The 17531-nt window shown below is 37.1% G+C and overlaps 1 protein-coding gene across 6 annotated transcripts in view; it reads right to left on the minus strand.

Annotated features, from left to right (window-relative positions):
- The window catches only part of PGGT1B (protein geranylgeranyltransferase type I subunit beta), a 71916-nt gene that overhangs the window by 21505 nt on the left and 32880 nt on the right, over positions 1–17531 (minus strand). For all 6 annotated transcript variants that reach the window (XR_005366511.1, XM_038551835.1, XM_038551833.1 and 3 more), the window contains 3 exons: positions 17229–17274; positions 9075–9259; positions 4283–4391 (listed from right to left, as the gene is read on the minus strand). Coding sequence is in view for 5 of the 6 variants with exons in the window: in XM_038551835.1 (XP_038407763.1) it covers positions 4283–4391; positions 9075–9259; positions 17229–17274 (340 nt within the window). In the remaining variant the exon portion in view is untranslated. The remainder of the gene's footprint in view (positions 1–4282; positions 4392–9074; positions 9260–17228; positions 17275–17531) is intronic.

Genomic DNA, 17531 nt, shown 5'->3' on the forward strand with positions numbered 1-17531 from the left:
ATTCTAAAATTACAAAAGGCACAAAACGACATTATGTTTTACTGTCTAGAAATGAGGAAATATTTCTAGGAAAAAATACAACTGAAAGAGAAATAAAATCGATCCAGAATAACATAAAATAGGATCATCTACTTTCTACATAATGTAAAAATAAAACATTTTTTTGCAAAGATTTTTGTAAAAGCCAATGAATCAAGATTTGTTTCAAATCTCAAAGTTTTTTTTTTTTATTTTAACCTTCCTTATCCGTAGGTGTATTCAAGCATATTAGATGCTAAAATATCTAGTTTCCTCATAATAAAAGTTCATTCTTTTCATTAAGTTTCTTCTATAAATGTATATAAAATTGCTTTGTATCAATTCTGTTACTAAATTTACTAGAACCAAGAATAAGCTAATTTTAAAGACTCTTAAAAAAATGATTTTCCTAGACTCTGTTAAACAGGTCTTTCCACATATATTCAATTTATTAGACACAGACTTTCTATGCTCTGTGGTGTATAAGTTCAGAAGACATTTTACCATATCTGTAAAAAGTTCTATATTCAAGCATTTACACGAATATTAAGAACTGACTGCTAGAAAAAAGCTTCAAGAATTAAAAAAAAAAACATCTATTGTGGGGCGTCTGGGGGGTGGCTCAGTTGGTTAAACATCCAACTCTTGGTTCTGGCTCAGGTCATGATTTTATTGGCTGTAAGATTAAGCCCCTTGTGGGCTCTGTGCTCAGTGGGGAGTCTGCTTGAAGACTCTCTTCCTCTGCCCCTTACCCCACTCATGCTCATTCACTAAGATAAATAAATAAATCTTAAAAACCAAATCTATTGTAAATACTCAAAAAGTATTTCAAGTATGTTTATGCCAGACATGCTAAGATACTGTCATTTCTCTATTACCATTTGGTAAAATAGTACAAGACCTGATGAAAACCAATGGCATCAAGACAATTCTCACTTTTCTTGAGGTACTGTTGTAACATTTATAGCTATGGTTACAGATACCAAATTTAAAAATATTATTTTGCTTTAGAAATTAGAACATAAAAAAAAAAACATAAAGAACTCATAGCTCAACAGAAAAAAAAAAAATGAGCAAAGGATCCGAATAGCTATTTCTCCAAAGAATATACACAAAAGGCCAACCAATGCATGAGGAGATGCTGGATCGTCATTAACTATGAGGGAAATGCAAATTAAAAACACAGTAAGATACCATGTCACTCTTATTAGAATGGTCATCACCAAAGGGACAGAGATAACACTGATGTGTATATGGATAAAGTGAACCCTTGTGTACTGCTAGTTGGAATGTAAATTGGTATAGTCCCTATGGAAAGGGAGTAGAGTAGTAGAGAAGACTCAAAAAATTAAAAATAGAACTACCACATGATCCAGTAATATCCTCAGAGGAAACGAAAACACTAACATGTTATCTACTCCCCCATGTTCACAGCAGAATTATTTACATTAGCCAAGACATAGAAACAACCTAAGTATCCATCAACAGATAAATGGATAAAGAATTGTGGTATACAGGTGTCTGGGTGGCTCAGCCAGGCGTCTGCCTTTGGCTTGGATCATGATCCTGGAGTCCTGAGGTTGAGCCTTGTGTGGGGCTCCCAGCTCAAATGCGAGCCTGCTTCTCCCTCTCCCTTTGCCTCTCCTTCCTGCTTGTGCTCCTCTAACAAATACAATCTTAAAAAAAAAAAAAAAAAAGACTTTGTGGTATATACATACACAATGGAATAGGATTCAGCCATAAAAATGAAGAAATCCTATTATTTGCAACAACATGGATGGACCTTAAAGGTGTAATGCTAAGTGAAATGAAGTCAGAGAAAGACAAATATCCCACTTATGTGGAATCTAAAAAACAAAAACAAAAAAACGAAACTCACAGAAGAAAAGGGATTGGACCTGTGCTTACCAGAGGTGGGGGTTGGGGGGAGGAGGCATTGGAAGAAGGGTGTCAAATGGTACAAACTTCCACTAATAAATAAGAACTGAGGTGTCATGCAGAACATGAGGACCACAGCTCACACTGCACTACGATATATAGGAATCACGTTAGGATAGTTCATCCTACGAGCTCTCATCACAAAAATAAATTGTTTGCCCTTCACTATTTTGTTTCTTCTGTATCTCTAAGAAGAGATCAGAAGATCTCTTATCTTCTATAAGAAAGATGGGTGCTAGCTGAGCCTATTGTGGTAGTCATTTCACAACAGATGTAAGTCAAACCATTATGCTGTATGCCTTACACCTACACAGTGATGTATGCCAATGATTTCTCAATAAAAATGGCAAAAAATATTCTTTTGCTGTAGAAATTAAAAGCACTGTACCTTTCCTAAAAAGAAGCATATCCTGCATGAAAATACAGGTAAGTATGGATGTGAGGAAATATTTCTGCTCACTTCAGGTAAAATAATCTGATTTCATGAGCCCCATATTTATTATTTTCATTCAAATATATATATATATTCTGACTGCAGCAGTTCTATGATAGATGTGATGAGGTTCTAAACTAATAGTAAAAACCATGATTCTATTTCAGTGCTGTAAAAACAATTATTCCTTGTATTCCTTGTTCATGTAGTAAAGCTAATATTTTGTCAACTTGCTTATCAAAAATGTCAGTGTTCTGAATTATTTATAAAGAACTTTCAAATTGATTTTTTGGGAAGCTGTAAATAAAGCCCTTTTGCTACAGGTGAAAACATCAGGGAGAGGGACAGGTAGCCTGGAGAAAGATGCTAGAGGTAGAGGAGCATTATTTCAGGAGGGCCTTGTGTGCTATGGGGAAGAACCACCTCAGGGTGCTGAGAGACTCTCAATGATAAGAGATTTACGAGAACAGTTTAGAGAAGTTCTCAGCCTTTTTTGCATCAGAGATCCCTGTGATAGTCTAAGGAAAGCTTTGGCCTCTCTCCTCTCATTCAAGCATGTACACACACGTGGGTGAAGGCGTACATGCATGCGTACACACACATGGTGTCAATGTGAGGGGGACCAAACTATAGAGGCAGTAAGATTAATAGTCCAACTGTTGCAGAATCGTAGACCTGAACTTGGTCCTTGTGCCACTCAAGTTCTGGGTCAGGATGGAGAATGAGACGAGCTCAGCTGGCAGCCTAGGTCTAAGGAGCCTGTGGACAGCATCCATGTAGTTACTGAGCAGGCTGTTTTATATCAGGGTATACAGCTTGGAATAAAGTATGTCTAGGTTTGGGAAATGGCAGAATTATCCACATTTTTTGGAGAAATGTCATTATTGACCCTTGAACAATGCAGTGGTTATAATCATTGACCTCCTGTGCATTTGAAAATTCACAAAGAAATTCTGACTCCTCCAAAGGTTAATTAACACCCTATTGTTCACAGGAAAGCCTACTGGTAACATCAACAGTCAATTAACACTTACTATGTTCTATATATTATACACTGTATTCTTCCAATAAAGTTAGCTAAAAAAAGAAAATGCTACAAAGAAAACTTTGTAAAAGTTAGCTAAAAAAAGAAAACTGTAAAAATAAATTTAAAAATTTTAAAATTATAAAGAGAAATACATTCACAGTACAGCATAATACTTATAGAAAAAATCCATTTATAAGTGGACAGGCACAGTTCAAATACAAGAATCTTTTGTTCTTTACTTTTTTGCTATTCCTGAGTTTGGAAAACAGTATCACACTGTCTGAATCGATTTGGCTCTTGAGATTTAGACAGTGAATGATACGGAGTTCAGACAGCAAAGTATTCTTCTAAAAAAATAACTTGAATCTGCTGAAATTCAGAGAAGGGTGTGGACAGTGAGGGACAGCTATCTTCAGAATTAAAGATGTTTGATTTAATGGCTTCTGAACAGAGTAAGAACAGATTCCCTTATGGACTTAGTGATTTATTCTACTTAGTTCTAGTGACAGCTAATAATCCTTAAGATTCTGGATGGGCCAAATGATTCTTTATTTGGACAGGGCCCATTCAGGCCATCTGCCTTATTACCTCAAATGAAATAAAACATTAGTAAGTGAAATATTTGGGGAAAAAAGGCATACTAATAGCAATACATCTTGATAATCCAACCCTTCCGTCACAACTCTCAACATGCTAAATTCCCCTAAACTTAAACAATTTAAATTTAAATAATATGTTTTTAAAAAGGTAAACTGTAGTAGCTAAATTTTCTATATTATGCCCTTTCTAACAAAGATGACTGAAGGTCTACTCAAGAAATAAACAAAAAGTAAAGTTGTTGTAGATTCATATAAAAAATAAATTACCTGGATGACTATCTGGCCACTTGGCAAATCCCCCTACAAGGCGATCTTGAGTTGATAAGATGTAATTTCTATTTTTCTCAAAGTTAGTATACTGAAAAATTTTCAGAAGCTGAAATGACAGGACAAATATAAATTTACTAACATCAAGCTTTCATATTGACCTTTGGCTCAATTTTCAGATATACATCAATTAAATATGCTTTTCTTTAGCTAAGGCTCTCAAAGCAAGCCTCTCGGGAACCTGAGCACTTAGAATCAGTCAACCACATTATTGTCATTTTTATCATCTGATCACAACTACTCTCCTTTTCTTGATCTACTCACTATTTCCTTCTTTGAAGCCATGCCTAAACAAATCTCTTTGCATCACATTTGGTTAGGTTCAAAACACAACTCTACCAATCTGTTCTACTTAACCAGTCATTTTGAAAAGGAGAATTTATCTACATATATTTTAATTCTTAAGACAGGCTTTTGAGATATTAGTTATAAACCGGTAGTAACTTGAACCATAAATATTTCAAAAAAGAGAAACAAACTGGGTGATGGATATTAAGGAGGACAAGTGATGTCATGAGCACCGGGTGTTATATAAGACTGATGAATCAGTCTTACTCTGAAACCTCTAACTCTGAAAGCAATAATACATTATGTGTTGATTAACTGAATTTAAATACAACTTTAAAAACTAAATATATAAAAAAAATCTTTTAAAAAGTTGTTAGTAAAAAAATAAGTAAATATATCAAAAAGTATATAGCAAAAGATATACAGAATTTTCCTGAATAATTAGAAATTAAATCATTATATACTGATATTTAAATAAATCATAATTTAAAAAGAAATCCTAATGGGAATTTAAAACCATCCAGAAGTGAATAATAAAAAACCATACTACATATCAAAAATTAGACCTTGGGATAGGCACAGCTTTTTAAAATCAAAACAAAAATATGTGGCTGTGAAAAAAAAATTACATTTAGAATGTTAAAACTATTTTTCTCTTTCTTTTGGTTAAAAATACTAAAGAAGTAAAACTGACAAATTGAAACTAGGAAATACAATGCCTGCCAATAAAAATGAATTGTTAAAAAAAAAAAAAAAATGTGAATGAGTGCTTGTACTCCATCCTTGTAATTGTGTGTTTACTGTAGATAAAGTGCTATCTTTATTTCATGTAAAAAAAAAAAAAAAAAAAAAGAGAGAAACAAAAATTATTAACCAGATGCTAGAGACAGTTTTACTTGAGAACAGTAAAAAATTGTAGCTCTTTAAAAACCAGGAAAGGTAAAAGGTGAGATAAATATAACTTTAGTGTAAAAAACTATATAGCTTTAAGACTTAGAACATATATTTACTCTGTCTCTCAAGATCCCATTAAATAGACAAAAATAAAGGATAAATTAAACTATGAAAAGGGGTGTGGAGCAGTAGACAAGAGAGTTTAAAAAATTTCTGTAAGACACAAGGTATGTTAATAAATCAGAAAGAGCCATAGAAGATATAAGTGATTAAAGCAGTGTTATTTCTCAAAAAGAAAAAGCCTGAATGAATTATGATACAAATAAGAAACAAACTTATTCATTTTAATTTAGTCCATACAATAAAAGGAAAGAGACTCTTTAGAATCCATCAGCTAGAAATATTTTCCAGCCAGTGGCCTAGGGGTCATTAACTAAGAAGAAACTATAATCTTAACACTGTACTTGGTTTAGCAATAAACAATATTTATATGATCGTACTAAGTGTTGATTCTTGGGTTTTAAATTTTAGAATCAACCCACAGGGAAAGTATAAAATATGTGCATATTGTTACTAAATAAAATAGAAATGTTACTTAACTTGGTATTATAAAAGTAAAGAAAATATGACAGAATTAGAAAGTGGAAGGGGAAGAGAAAAGGTTCAGGACCAAAAAATACAGAATGAGTAACAATCTACTTGAAAAAAAGGGAGGCTAAATCTTCATTCTTCACAGTTAGGAATCAAAAATAATGTCTAAAGAGAACTCAAGAAATCCATTAAGCTGGGACGCCTGGCTGTTGATCATGCACTCATGCCCTATGTTGGGTGTAGAACTTACTTAAAAATAAATATTTATAAAAACCAAAAAAATCAGTTAAACTTATGGTGATATCCATAAGAATTAAGAATTTTTAAAATGTTTAAAAGTGGTTGCTTTCAGAAAGTTGTCCATCTAAAAGACTCAAGAACCTACTCAAAGGGCTTTGACTGGCTAAAAATGGCATCAAAAAGAATAATGTAACAGATTAAAATGTGTTAACCTCAATGGCCACTAAAATGATTCTGTAAAAAAAACTTGATGAGATTTTTATACAACAGCAACAAACTATCCAAAAAGAAATTAAGAAAACAATTCCATTTATAATGGCATAAAAATAATTAAATATTTAGGAATAAATCTGATCAAGGATAGGAGAGATTTGTAAGCTGAAAACTATAAAATAGAGCTGAAAGAAATTAAAAATCTAAATAAATGGAAAGACATCCCATGCTCCATGTGGGAGAGCATAATTCGCAAATTATATACATTGATAAGGGATTAATATTCAGAACACTTAAAGAACTCCCTACAACCTTACAACAAAAAAACCGATTAAAAAGTGAGTGAAAGTGGGGCATCTGGGTAGCTCAGTGGTTGAGTGTCTGTCTGCCTTTGGCTCAGGTAGTGACCCCGGGGTCCTGGGACCAAGTCCCACATCAGGCTCCCCACAGGGAGCCTGCTTCTTCTCCCTTTGCTTGTGTCTCTGCCTCACTCTGTGTCTCTCATGAATAAATAAATAAAATCTTTAAAAAAAAGTGAGTGAAAGGCCTGAATAGACATTTTTCCAAAGATAGACAAATGGCCAATAAGAATATGAAAAGATGCTCAATATCACTAATCATTAGGGAGATGCAAAGCAAAACCACAATGAGTATAGCTCTTCACACCCACTGGGATGGCTATTATAAAAACCAAAACCAAACAGGAAAATCAAATGTTGCTGAGAGTATAAAGAAACTGGAACCCTCATACACTGCTAGTAGGGATGTAAGATGGTGCACATCTGCACTGTATGGCAGTACCTCAAAAAGTTAAACGTAGAACTACCATATGATCCAGCAATTACACTCCTAGGTAAATATCCAAAAGAAATGAAAGCATAAACCCAGTTATTTGTATACCAATGTTCAGAGTCGCCTTATTCACAACAGCTAAAACATGGAAATAACTAAAGTGTCCATCAACAGATATGTGGATAAATAAAATCTGGTAACAACATATTACTCAGCCATAAAAAGGGATGGAATTCTGCTATGTGTTGTAAAATGGATGGACCTTGAGAGTGTTATGAGAAGCTAATAGGTAAGCCAGATGCAGAAGGACATACCATGTGGTTCCACTTACATGATGCACCAAGAACAGGCAAATTCATAAAAACAGACAGCAGAATAGAGATTACCAGGGACTAGAGGGAGTGGAGAATGGTCATGAGGACAGAGTTCAAACTGAGGAAAATCAAAGTTTTGGGGAAAGACAGTGGTGAGGGTTACACAACATTGTAAATGTAATTAATGCTACCCCAATTATACTCTTAGAAATAGTTAAACTGATATGTAGTACATTATGTATATTTTGTCACCATAAAAAAAAAAAAAAGCTGATGGGGAACTTTATACGGGATAAATCAGGTTTGACAACTCTGGAGCCTTTTGATCAAAAGGAGACAACCAGAGATTATGTGCCTCTTGATGTGATGCAAAAAGAAATATACATAATTTCTGGCCAAAATATTATCAAGGAATTATGGCTGGCTTTGCAGATGTAGTAATGACACTACTGTTTCTTAGAAAGTTCTTTTTGGTTAAGAATTATACTGAAAAATTTCCAGGTAATATAAAAAATGGTATCTGGGATCTGCCCTAAAATAATACAGTGAGGTGGACGGAAGGGAGTTGGAATATGGATAACACTGGCTGGCTTTGGGATGAAAGCTGATGAGTCTAGCTGTGGACATACAGGGGTTTGTTATACTATTCTACTTTAGAATGTTTGAAATTTCCCATAATTAAAAAAAATTAAAGTGGTACACTTGAAGAATGGTACTAGAAGTGAGGAGAGGGAGACATACTGTCTTCATTTTAAATCATTCTGTTTTCAGAATTTAAGAGAAAAAAATTAGGATATTATATAAAAGATGAACAGACTTTTGTCAGATTTCCAAATATCAGAATTAGGTGATACATTTTGAAAGTGAAAAGGCAATTTTAAGATACAGCAAACTTGTAGGAATTTAGTGGCTAGTAACCTCATGAAATTAGGTATGTCAAAAGGTAAGAGATAGGAAAAAATGTGCAAACATCAATCAGTAAATTATATAGAAGGGTTAGGCAAATCAATGAAAAATTAAAAACCATGAATCATTTTCAAAGGAAAAACCCATAGTTTGTCTTATAAGATTAGTAACTTCCCATAAAGCTTTTGCTGGTATCATGTTCAGACAGATCCTTACTCTAGATAAACTATCAGCCATTTTAGTAATAAGATTTTTACAACCTTATACTTTGTATGCTATCCTTTCTTATCTAAGTTCTCAGCCACTTAAGTTTTATAAGAATGAAAATTTTCAAGTAGCACAACAGATTACTGAATTAACTTTGCCGGAGCATCAGAGAATCTCAGCAGCCTAAATTTAACAGTATTTAATGAACATTACAAAGATCAAACCTTTTGAAGCACAGTTTGTATCAACATAGAGTTTAGGTTTCTCAATTTTACTTTTTCTCTTACCTTTAGAGTTGCTCCTACCCAAAAAGAGTAACAGGTATCTACAGGCTTATTAGGTCTTCCATGATAACCATTTTGTTGCCTCATTATACACCACCTCTTTATCCGGTTCAATTCTTTTTCTGAAAAAACTTCTTCTAGTTTATCCATCAGACACAGTGATGCGATGCCACAGAAAGTCGATCCTCCTGTTAATCAAAACCACACAGTACTTCAAACTTCAAATCAGATGTCTAGGAAAATAGTATAAAATGGCTGGAGAAAAAAAAAAAAAACCAATGGTTATATAATTTTGGAGATCAGTAATATAAATTGTGAAGATGATTAATTATATGTTTAAAATAATCACAAAGCACTGAAGTCTTCAATATTAATTTGATGAAACAAGATAATTTAAAGCCGTAAAAAATATTTTACTTATGAAAAGAGGACTCTAGAGGCTAAGGAACATGTTCAAAATTACATGGTTTACTGGAGGAGCTGACACTTGAACCAAGGATGACTTCTTCCTGTCCAGGACTCTGTTGCCCAAGTCTGATTCCGTTTCCTTCAAGACCACATGCACAGTGCTCGTCAACTGTGGTTCCATCTGCCCCAGAGCACAGACTAATTTTCACGTAGAACACAGACAAGCTAGAAGTGGATATGTACATATGATATCTACTCAGCTTACAAAATGTAAGGATGGAAAGTCAGAGCAAGGGATGAGGGAGAGTGTACTGGGGGCAGAGAGAAGAGCCTGTCAGGAAGGAGATGAGTATTCATTCACTGCGGGAGACTGAATGACGCCCTCCAAAGATTAAGATGTCCAGGTCCTAATCCCTGGAACACATCAATGTTACCTCCCACAGCAAAAGAGACTTGGTGAATGTGATTACAGGTTCTGAGACAGATTTTTCTGGATTATCTGGGTGGGCCCTAAATGCAACCACAAGTGTCCTCATGAAGGGGACAGAGGGTGATTACAGAAAGAGGAGGCGATGTGACTATGGAAGCAGACTGGAGTGGCTTGGCAACACATCCAGAAGCTGGCAGAGGCAAGGGAACAGATTCTCCCTGGGAGCCTAGAGTAGGCACCAGCCCTGTAAAGTGCAGTACAGACTTCTGTCTTCCAGAATTATAAGAGAATAAACTTGTGTTGTTTTATACCTCTAAGTCCTCGGCAAAATGTTACAGCAGCAACAGGTGACCATGGCATTCAAAGGCGATTCCTTTCCTCAGGAATTGAAAAATCCATTATTTTTCCACAAAGGAAAAGAAACGACACTTTCCACTGGCAATGTTTACTGTCAAGTCCAAACAATATGAAAACATTTACACTTCCAATTTATTGTGACCTCACCTACTGATTAATTTCAGCTACAGAAATGGATTGTTTGTAATATGCTTCATTCTACAACTTCTCTTTTACTGTTGTATGTCCTGGATGCAGTCTCTGGCAAAGGAAAAGTGAACATTCCCTCTAGAAAACTCAAGGTAGTCATCACGTTAAAAAGGCCACTATCAGTAAGAACTATTTAATCTTCAGAATTTTTCCCAGTGACTTGGGAGATCTATGTCAGTCATGAGTGAATTAAAACAGAAAAATAAATTTACAATAACTGTTTAGAATAATTTCCTATTAAGCAACTACCAATCTTATTTCCTCTTCAGTGACCCACTGATTTCAATTTCTCTTTCATGACAACCTGGCCATCACTTCAGGTATTATTACATCATTAAACATAAAGTCTTCAACAGATAACATGTACTTATTAACTACTAAAAAATAGGAGTGCCTGGCTTGCTCATTCGGAAGAGAATGCAACTCCTGATCTCATGTTCGTGAGTTTGAGCCCAATGTTGGGTGTGGAGATTACTTAAATAAATAAAACATTAAAAAAAAAAACAAAAAACTACCAAAAGATAAAAAGAGCTATTTAATTGTTACTCTCCAAATTACTTGTTAGGATGCTTTAAAGCAAACTGGCACAATTTAAAGTAAAAATACTCTCCACTCTGCCCAAATCACCAGCTTTGCACAATGATAACTTCTAAAGTAAGTCTGAGCTCTGAGTAGCCAAAAACACCGCACAGTCTAGGCTTTAATCTAAAATTCATTTACCAACATTTACCCGAGAGGGTCTTATTTTACACAAAATTCTTAAAAACTAGTTCTAAAAACCTAGGCTAACAGTATTTAGTTAGAACAGTATTAGATGCAGATACAAACACTGCAAAATAAGACAGGTAACATTTTAATAACTAAGAAATACCATTAAAAAAGGTAGGCACAGGAACTCATATTTTATTTAGCCTCCAGAGGGCTAAACAAGGTTACATCAATGACTCCTATAAGTTTCAAAACATTTCAAGAATATTACATCATTACAGGCATGCCTGGGTGGCTGAATCAGTTAAGCGTCCAACTCGTGATTTTGGGTCAAGTCATGATCTCAGGGTTGGGAGATGGAACCCCAGGTCAGACTCCACACTCAGCATGGAGTCTGCTTCTCCTCCTCCCCATCCCCCATCTTATGTACCCCTTCTCTCAAATAAATAAAATCTTAAAAAAAAAAAAAAAGAATATTACATCATTACATTAAAGTACAATATAAAACTGCTTCTTATAATTATCTGAATTCATCAAGAAAAGGTTCAGTTGTGTTCATTACATCTTGGGTAACAAAGATATCTTTCCTGAAGGCTATTACAACATGTGATATTAAGGTACATGCAAATACGAGAAAGATGGACATTGCTGAGTTTGTCAACTTAAGTGAGATGCTTCAATCACACAGATGATTCATGTGGGCAGAACACCATAGTCACAAGACGCACAGATGGAAGGGACCAGAGAGGCAGGCTCTCTCTAACAATGGATCTCAGTGCTCCTGGGGGTGGGGTGAAGAAGGTATTCCTGATTCTAGTCCTGGATACAAAGACTTACTGACATTTTAAGTGTGTAACAGGTATTAGGCTTATTGCTCCCATAAGGTTAAAGCTCACTTTTAAACATTCTCTTGTATTTATTTGCATGTATCAAAATATCTGAAGGAGTCTGTGTGCTCTGAAATACGTAATTTAAGATGGCTAACAACCATACAGCTAAAGTAGAAAGCAAAAACTAGGTATATAAATAAAAGTAACTATACCATTTTATATTCAAATACCCCATGGAAAAGGTAAAGTGAGGAAAATTCAAGAAACTGAATGCTTACATGAAATTAGGCCAAAGAGCTGAATATTTCTCTTCTGGATTTTTTTTTTTTTTTTAAGATTTTATTTATTTATTCATGAGAGACAGAGAGAGAGAGAGGCAGAGACACAGGCAGAGGGAGAAGCAGGCTACATGCAGGGAGCCTGATGTGGAACTGGATCCTGGGACTCCAGGATCACGCCCTGAGCCGAAGGCAGACGCTCAACTGCGGAGCCACCCAGGCATCCTTCTCTTCTGGATTAAGGAGTAGAGATATTTTTGAAGAATCATGCAATAAAATTAATTTATCTTAAGTATTATTGTTATATCCTGAATCCTGAGAGAAAAAAGAGCTTTAATCCTAGGAAAGCAGATAAATCCAATTCTTTCAAACACAGGAATGCTTTACCCTACAATTGTGCCAGGGCTTAAGAGACTCACTAGGACAAAAAGGAATCCTCCCGTTTGATGATCTCAGCATAGAAGGGTATCATGTGTCTGTTTTGTATACAGGACAAATGGGCTCTCAGCTAAACAGTTGTGGGAGAAGAGCCGATGAACTGTAGCAGAAGGACACAACCCACACTCAGCCTCCTGAGCTTCAGGATGTCGAGTGGGGTAGAGGATAAGCAAATACTTACTGGACAACTGCAATGTATGAAGACAAGTGGAGTTAGATACGAATCAGACATACCAGCTCACAACATAGCAAAGAAGCTCAGGCAAACAGGTAAGTGCCATGAAGATGGCATGAGCCAGGTATTACTCCAAAGGGAGGAACTGCTGAAAGCTACAGCACAAGAGACAATGAAGAGTTTTATGGAGAATGGAACCAGCCACAGGAAGATGGGAAAACTCTCAAGGTTTGGAAAAAGAAAAAGAGGAGAAGCAGATGGAAGCGGAAGCATTTCAGGCAAGGGAAGAATGTTAGCCATGTCCAGAGGTGAAAAGGCATGTGAGAACATTTGGGAAACACATGTTCTCTGCAGCCTGGAATGCAGCATGGAAGGGGTCACTCACACACGTGTCTACAAAGCAAGGCTGGAAGTGGACAAGGAGAACTAAAATGAGGGACACAAACATGGGCAGAAAAGCACTGCTGAGCATCGACAGGATTTTAAGCAGGCTATGACATATACCCAATCATATGTGAGCCTAGTATGACAATGGTTATTGTGGTGGTTTGGTACCATGTCCACTTAGCTAAACCAGAAGCGTTTCCCTGGATGGGCTACAGTCCAAGAAATCTGGGTGTGATCTGTAAGGAGGAAGAGGAACAGCAGTCCTTATCCTGGCTGTGGTTCTAGGAGCTAAGAGACAGGGCAGAGGTGCCGGCAGATTCCAACTTGTACTTATTCTCCCACATATGTGGAATGCCAAGTCTGCCTTACTTCTTGCCCTGGTGACCCAAGACCCACAGTCAGATGCCGGAGCAAGAGCCCCCACCAGACTTCTCTACCACAGTCCTGCTCTGGCAGCTGGATGTGTCTGGCTTTCCAGATTCTCCTGCAAGGTTTTACTGTCCACCTGTGCCAGGGCTGCAGGATGACTCCAGTGACTTTTCCTCAATCCACCAACTTCCCCATCAAGCTCTTACTTCTCTGTATTCGTCCACAGTTGTGGACAAGCTTATTCCCACAATAAATCCCTATTCTTTACTATATGTGGTGGTTTTAGGTCTCTGATCAAATGTGAATAATACAAAGATGTCTATTCCCAGAGGGCTGGTGTGAGAATTAAATGAGACTAAATGGTAGCTGGCACAGAGCAGCTGCCTCATCATAAATTCTAGTCCTTTCCACCTGTAGATCAAGGATTATAAGCAGGTGACCTACAGGAGAACACTGGTATAACCGCAAATAAAAAACAAAACAACAAAATAAAACAGAGCATGAGGTCAAACACCCCGAATTCTGGACTTCTGGCTTCTATGGATTGAAAAACCAGTAGACCTGGGAGTAGCTGTTCCACATTCCTCAAGAGCAAATGCAGGCATGGGAAGAAGGAAAGAGGAAAAGAATGGTTTAAAAAATGTGCAGTCTGAGACGCTGAAGTGGTATGGAGGGAGATATGCTGGGCAGGCAGGTGGGAAGGACACAGAGTTCTGGGAGCCATCAGCACAGGGCTGACTAATAAAGGACGGTCCATCAGTTCACCCCAGTGCATGCCTCATGCTGCAGGTATGGGAGATACAACACTGACTGGAACAGGCAAAGATCTCTGTTCTCCTGTGGGGACAGACAGATAATACACAAATGATAGAATACAGAGCAAAACGAGGGCAGAAAGGGTAGATAGGAAACAGACTGTGTGTGTGTGGGGTGGGGGGAGGTTTGATGATGCCAAACAGGGTGTGTGTGGGCGGTCTGCAACCTCAAAAATGATCATTAAAAATAATCATTTGAGCTAAGACCTGAGGGATAAGAAACAAAGCCAAGTATAAGCTAGGGGTGAGGGTGGAGGGTTTTATACACATGAACAGCAAGTACAAGAGCCTGGAGATTCAGAAAGAGAACTACTCGAAGGAAAGAAGAAAGCTGGGTCTGGGTAAGGGGGTGAGGGGAAGACACCAATATGGTGAAGGAGCCAGAAACAACTTGTAAGGAAGTGGGGCAAGAGGAACCTGATGCTTCCAGAAAGCAGGGAAGAAGCTGAAAGTTTCCGGTGCTTCAGTAAACACAAGGTGAGGAGTGAGAGGGCGACAATGGGTTTGAAATCTCGATCGCTCATGACTTTATAATAGAAACTTCCTAAGCTGCTGAAGGCTTATATAGAAAGTTGAAGAACAAGCCACTTGTTTAGAAGGGTGAATAGTATATTTGGACTGCTATTCTGAAAAGATTAACAATAGAAAGAAGAGGGGAGAAGACAAAAGACTTGAAGGGGCAGACAAACTGCAGGGTGACTTCTGAGGAAGAGGTTTTGGTCACCAGCGCAGACAGGAGAGGAGGGGGGATAGGACGGCCACACCAGTGGCCTACAGAGCAGTCTCCTCAGCCTAACTAACTTTACAGAGAACATGATGCCAGATGTGTGTGCGCACACGGTGTACCCTGAGAGGGGATCCTGGTCAGAGGCCACCTCTCCAGGGGCTCCAGACACACAGCTCTACTTCTCTGCCCCAAAGGTGGAGGGAGCGCTATATCTTAACATACCTAGAACCCATTCACAGGACACCAGCCCTGTGTATTAATGTACGTATTGCAGTACTCTGAGTAGGACGCCCTCCTCTGGAGCTTTAGGTCTCAAACCCATCAAATTTAGAGAGAAAAAGAAGAGAGATAAAAGCTTTCTTCATGAATCACAGTCCATGACTGATGATCTTGATGGGTATAATCCTTCTCAAGTCATACAGACTTAAAATCACTACCAGTGTGACTCAGCAAGATTTTTTTCCTGATTGGATCTGTCAGAGAGAATCATATTTGAGCAGCCCTCTGTTTTAAGTCCCAGCAAATGCAATCCTTTTTTCTTGGGAACAAGAACATCAGTTCCACAGGTCTCCTGTACTGGTAATGTGTCTCTTCAGCCACAGTGCCCATTAACACCCGCTACAATACTGAGCATGAACTCTCTGAATTCTTAGACACCAGATTTCCTCTATGTGCACCTATGAGTACATATCCCTCCTTACCAAGTGGTGATGATGAATGACAGAACTGCTATTGCAGCTTGCCCCAAGCCCAATCTCACACAAATAGAGGTACACACAAGAATTAAGGTGTCCTAACTACAGTACGGCTTCAGAAGAAAAACCAAGACAGTCTTCTACATAGCCCTTAGGGATATATACTCCATAAATATCTGCATTGAAGGAGGGAGTGAAGATGTGTGAGAGGGAGAAGTGACCAAATAGGACAAGGCCTCAGGGGAATTACAAGGATATGGGGTCAAGGAGTATATGTCAAAAATACCTTTTTAAAAAAAATCTTTTTATACGTGTTTTATAGTTTACAAGTCACTTTCCTCCTCATCTCTTACAATCCTAGCAACAATTTTAAAATTAAAGGAAGATCCAATTACTTCTAGTCTGTCCATGGGGAAATCCTCAGAGGGACAAAGTGAGGGGCCAGGTCCCAAGCAGGTGTCAGGGCTGAGACCTGTTCTTTCTGAGATCTGTTCTTGCACTCTATCATGCTTCCAAAGGGAGGGATAAACAGGCAAGTACAAAGAGATTGCCATGACAGAAGAAACTTAAGGAGTTCACTCAGAGCCTCCTTGATCTACACTCTTTCTTTTTAAAAAAGGAACATGGCTGGAGAGCCTGGCTGGCTCAGTCAGTAGAGCATGCAACTCTTAATCTCAGTGTTGTGAGTTTGAGCCTATACTGGTTGTAGAGATTACTTAAAATTACTTAAAAATAAAATATTAAAACAATAATAAAGGAGCATGGCAGCTTATTAACTCCTACACAGAAATACTCAATTTGAAAAACTTCAGGCTACCGATGTGCTGACAAATTAAGTATATCAACTCACCAATCTGGTTCTGCCCAAAGTGGGGCAAAGAGTAAAAGGAGAAACTGTATTAATGTAGGTACTGAAACATATGCAATGCAGCAAAATGTCTTATGGTAATGATTAAGGATTATTAAGAAAGGTACAAAAAACATTTTCATTTCTTCACAAATTCATTGATTTTATATAGTGCAGCTAGTCTTCCAGTATTACGGCAAAAAAGAGAACCTGCTGTTTTCCAGCACTATCTTAAGAAATCACCCTGGGATATTTTTAAGCGCTGACACTCAAATAGGTAACTAGAAAATATTACAGGAGTGTGAATATCCTGGTCTAATATTTTCTGACCAATGACTGACCTTGACGATGTTCAAAGTGGCAAAAAGTGTTAAAAGGGAGATGTAGGAAAGACAACAACCCTGGGTTGAGGCAAACTTCTGGGGTCCTCCGTGTCAAAGACATCATCATGTTATTTAAAAGAACAAAAGAAACTAAACGTTCATTTACTTTAAGATGTCTTACCATGAGATTCAAGTCCAGCTCCCTGTGCCAGCCCATTGTCATAGGACTGAAAAAGAAAAACATTGTTCAGTTTAATAGGGAAATGATAAGAAATAAGTCCTCGTTATGATAATTTTTGGTCTCTTGATCCATTTTTGGTTTCTCATATCTTCTAAAAATCCTTTCCCACAAAAGAGTAGTTTTAGGTATCTTCAAGTACCTGGTCTTGGCTTATTTACCAAGTCAAATGCATACAGTAGGCACATTCTGAGACAGATTGTTCAAAGATAGCACCTATATATTCAATTTCTACCCAATAAAAAG

This window comes from Canis lupus, chromosome 11 (genome assembly GCF_011100685.1).
Source record: "Canis lupus familiaris isolate Mischka breed German Shepherd chromosome 11, alternate assembly UU_Cfam_GSD_1.0, whole genome shotgun sequence".
NCBI classification, from domain to species: Eukaryota; Metazoa; Chordata; class Mammalia; order Carnivora; family Canidae; genus Canis; species Canis lupus.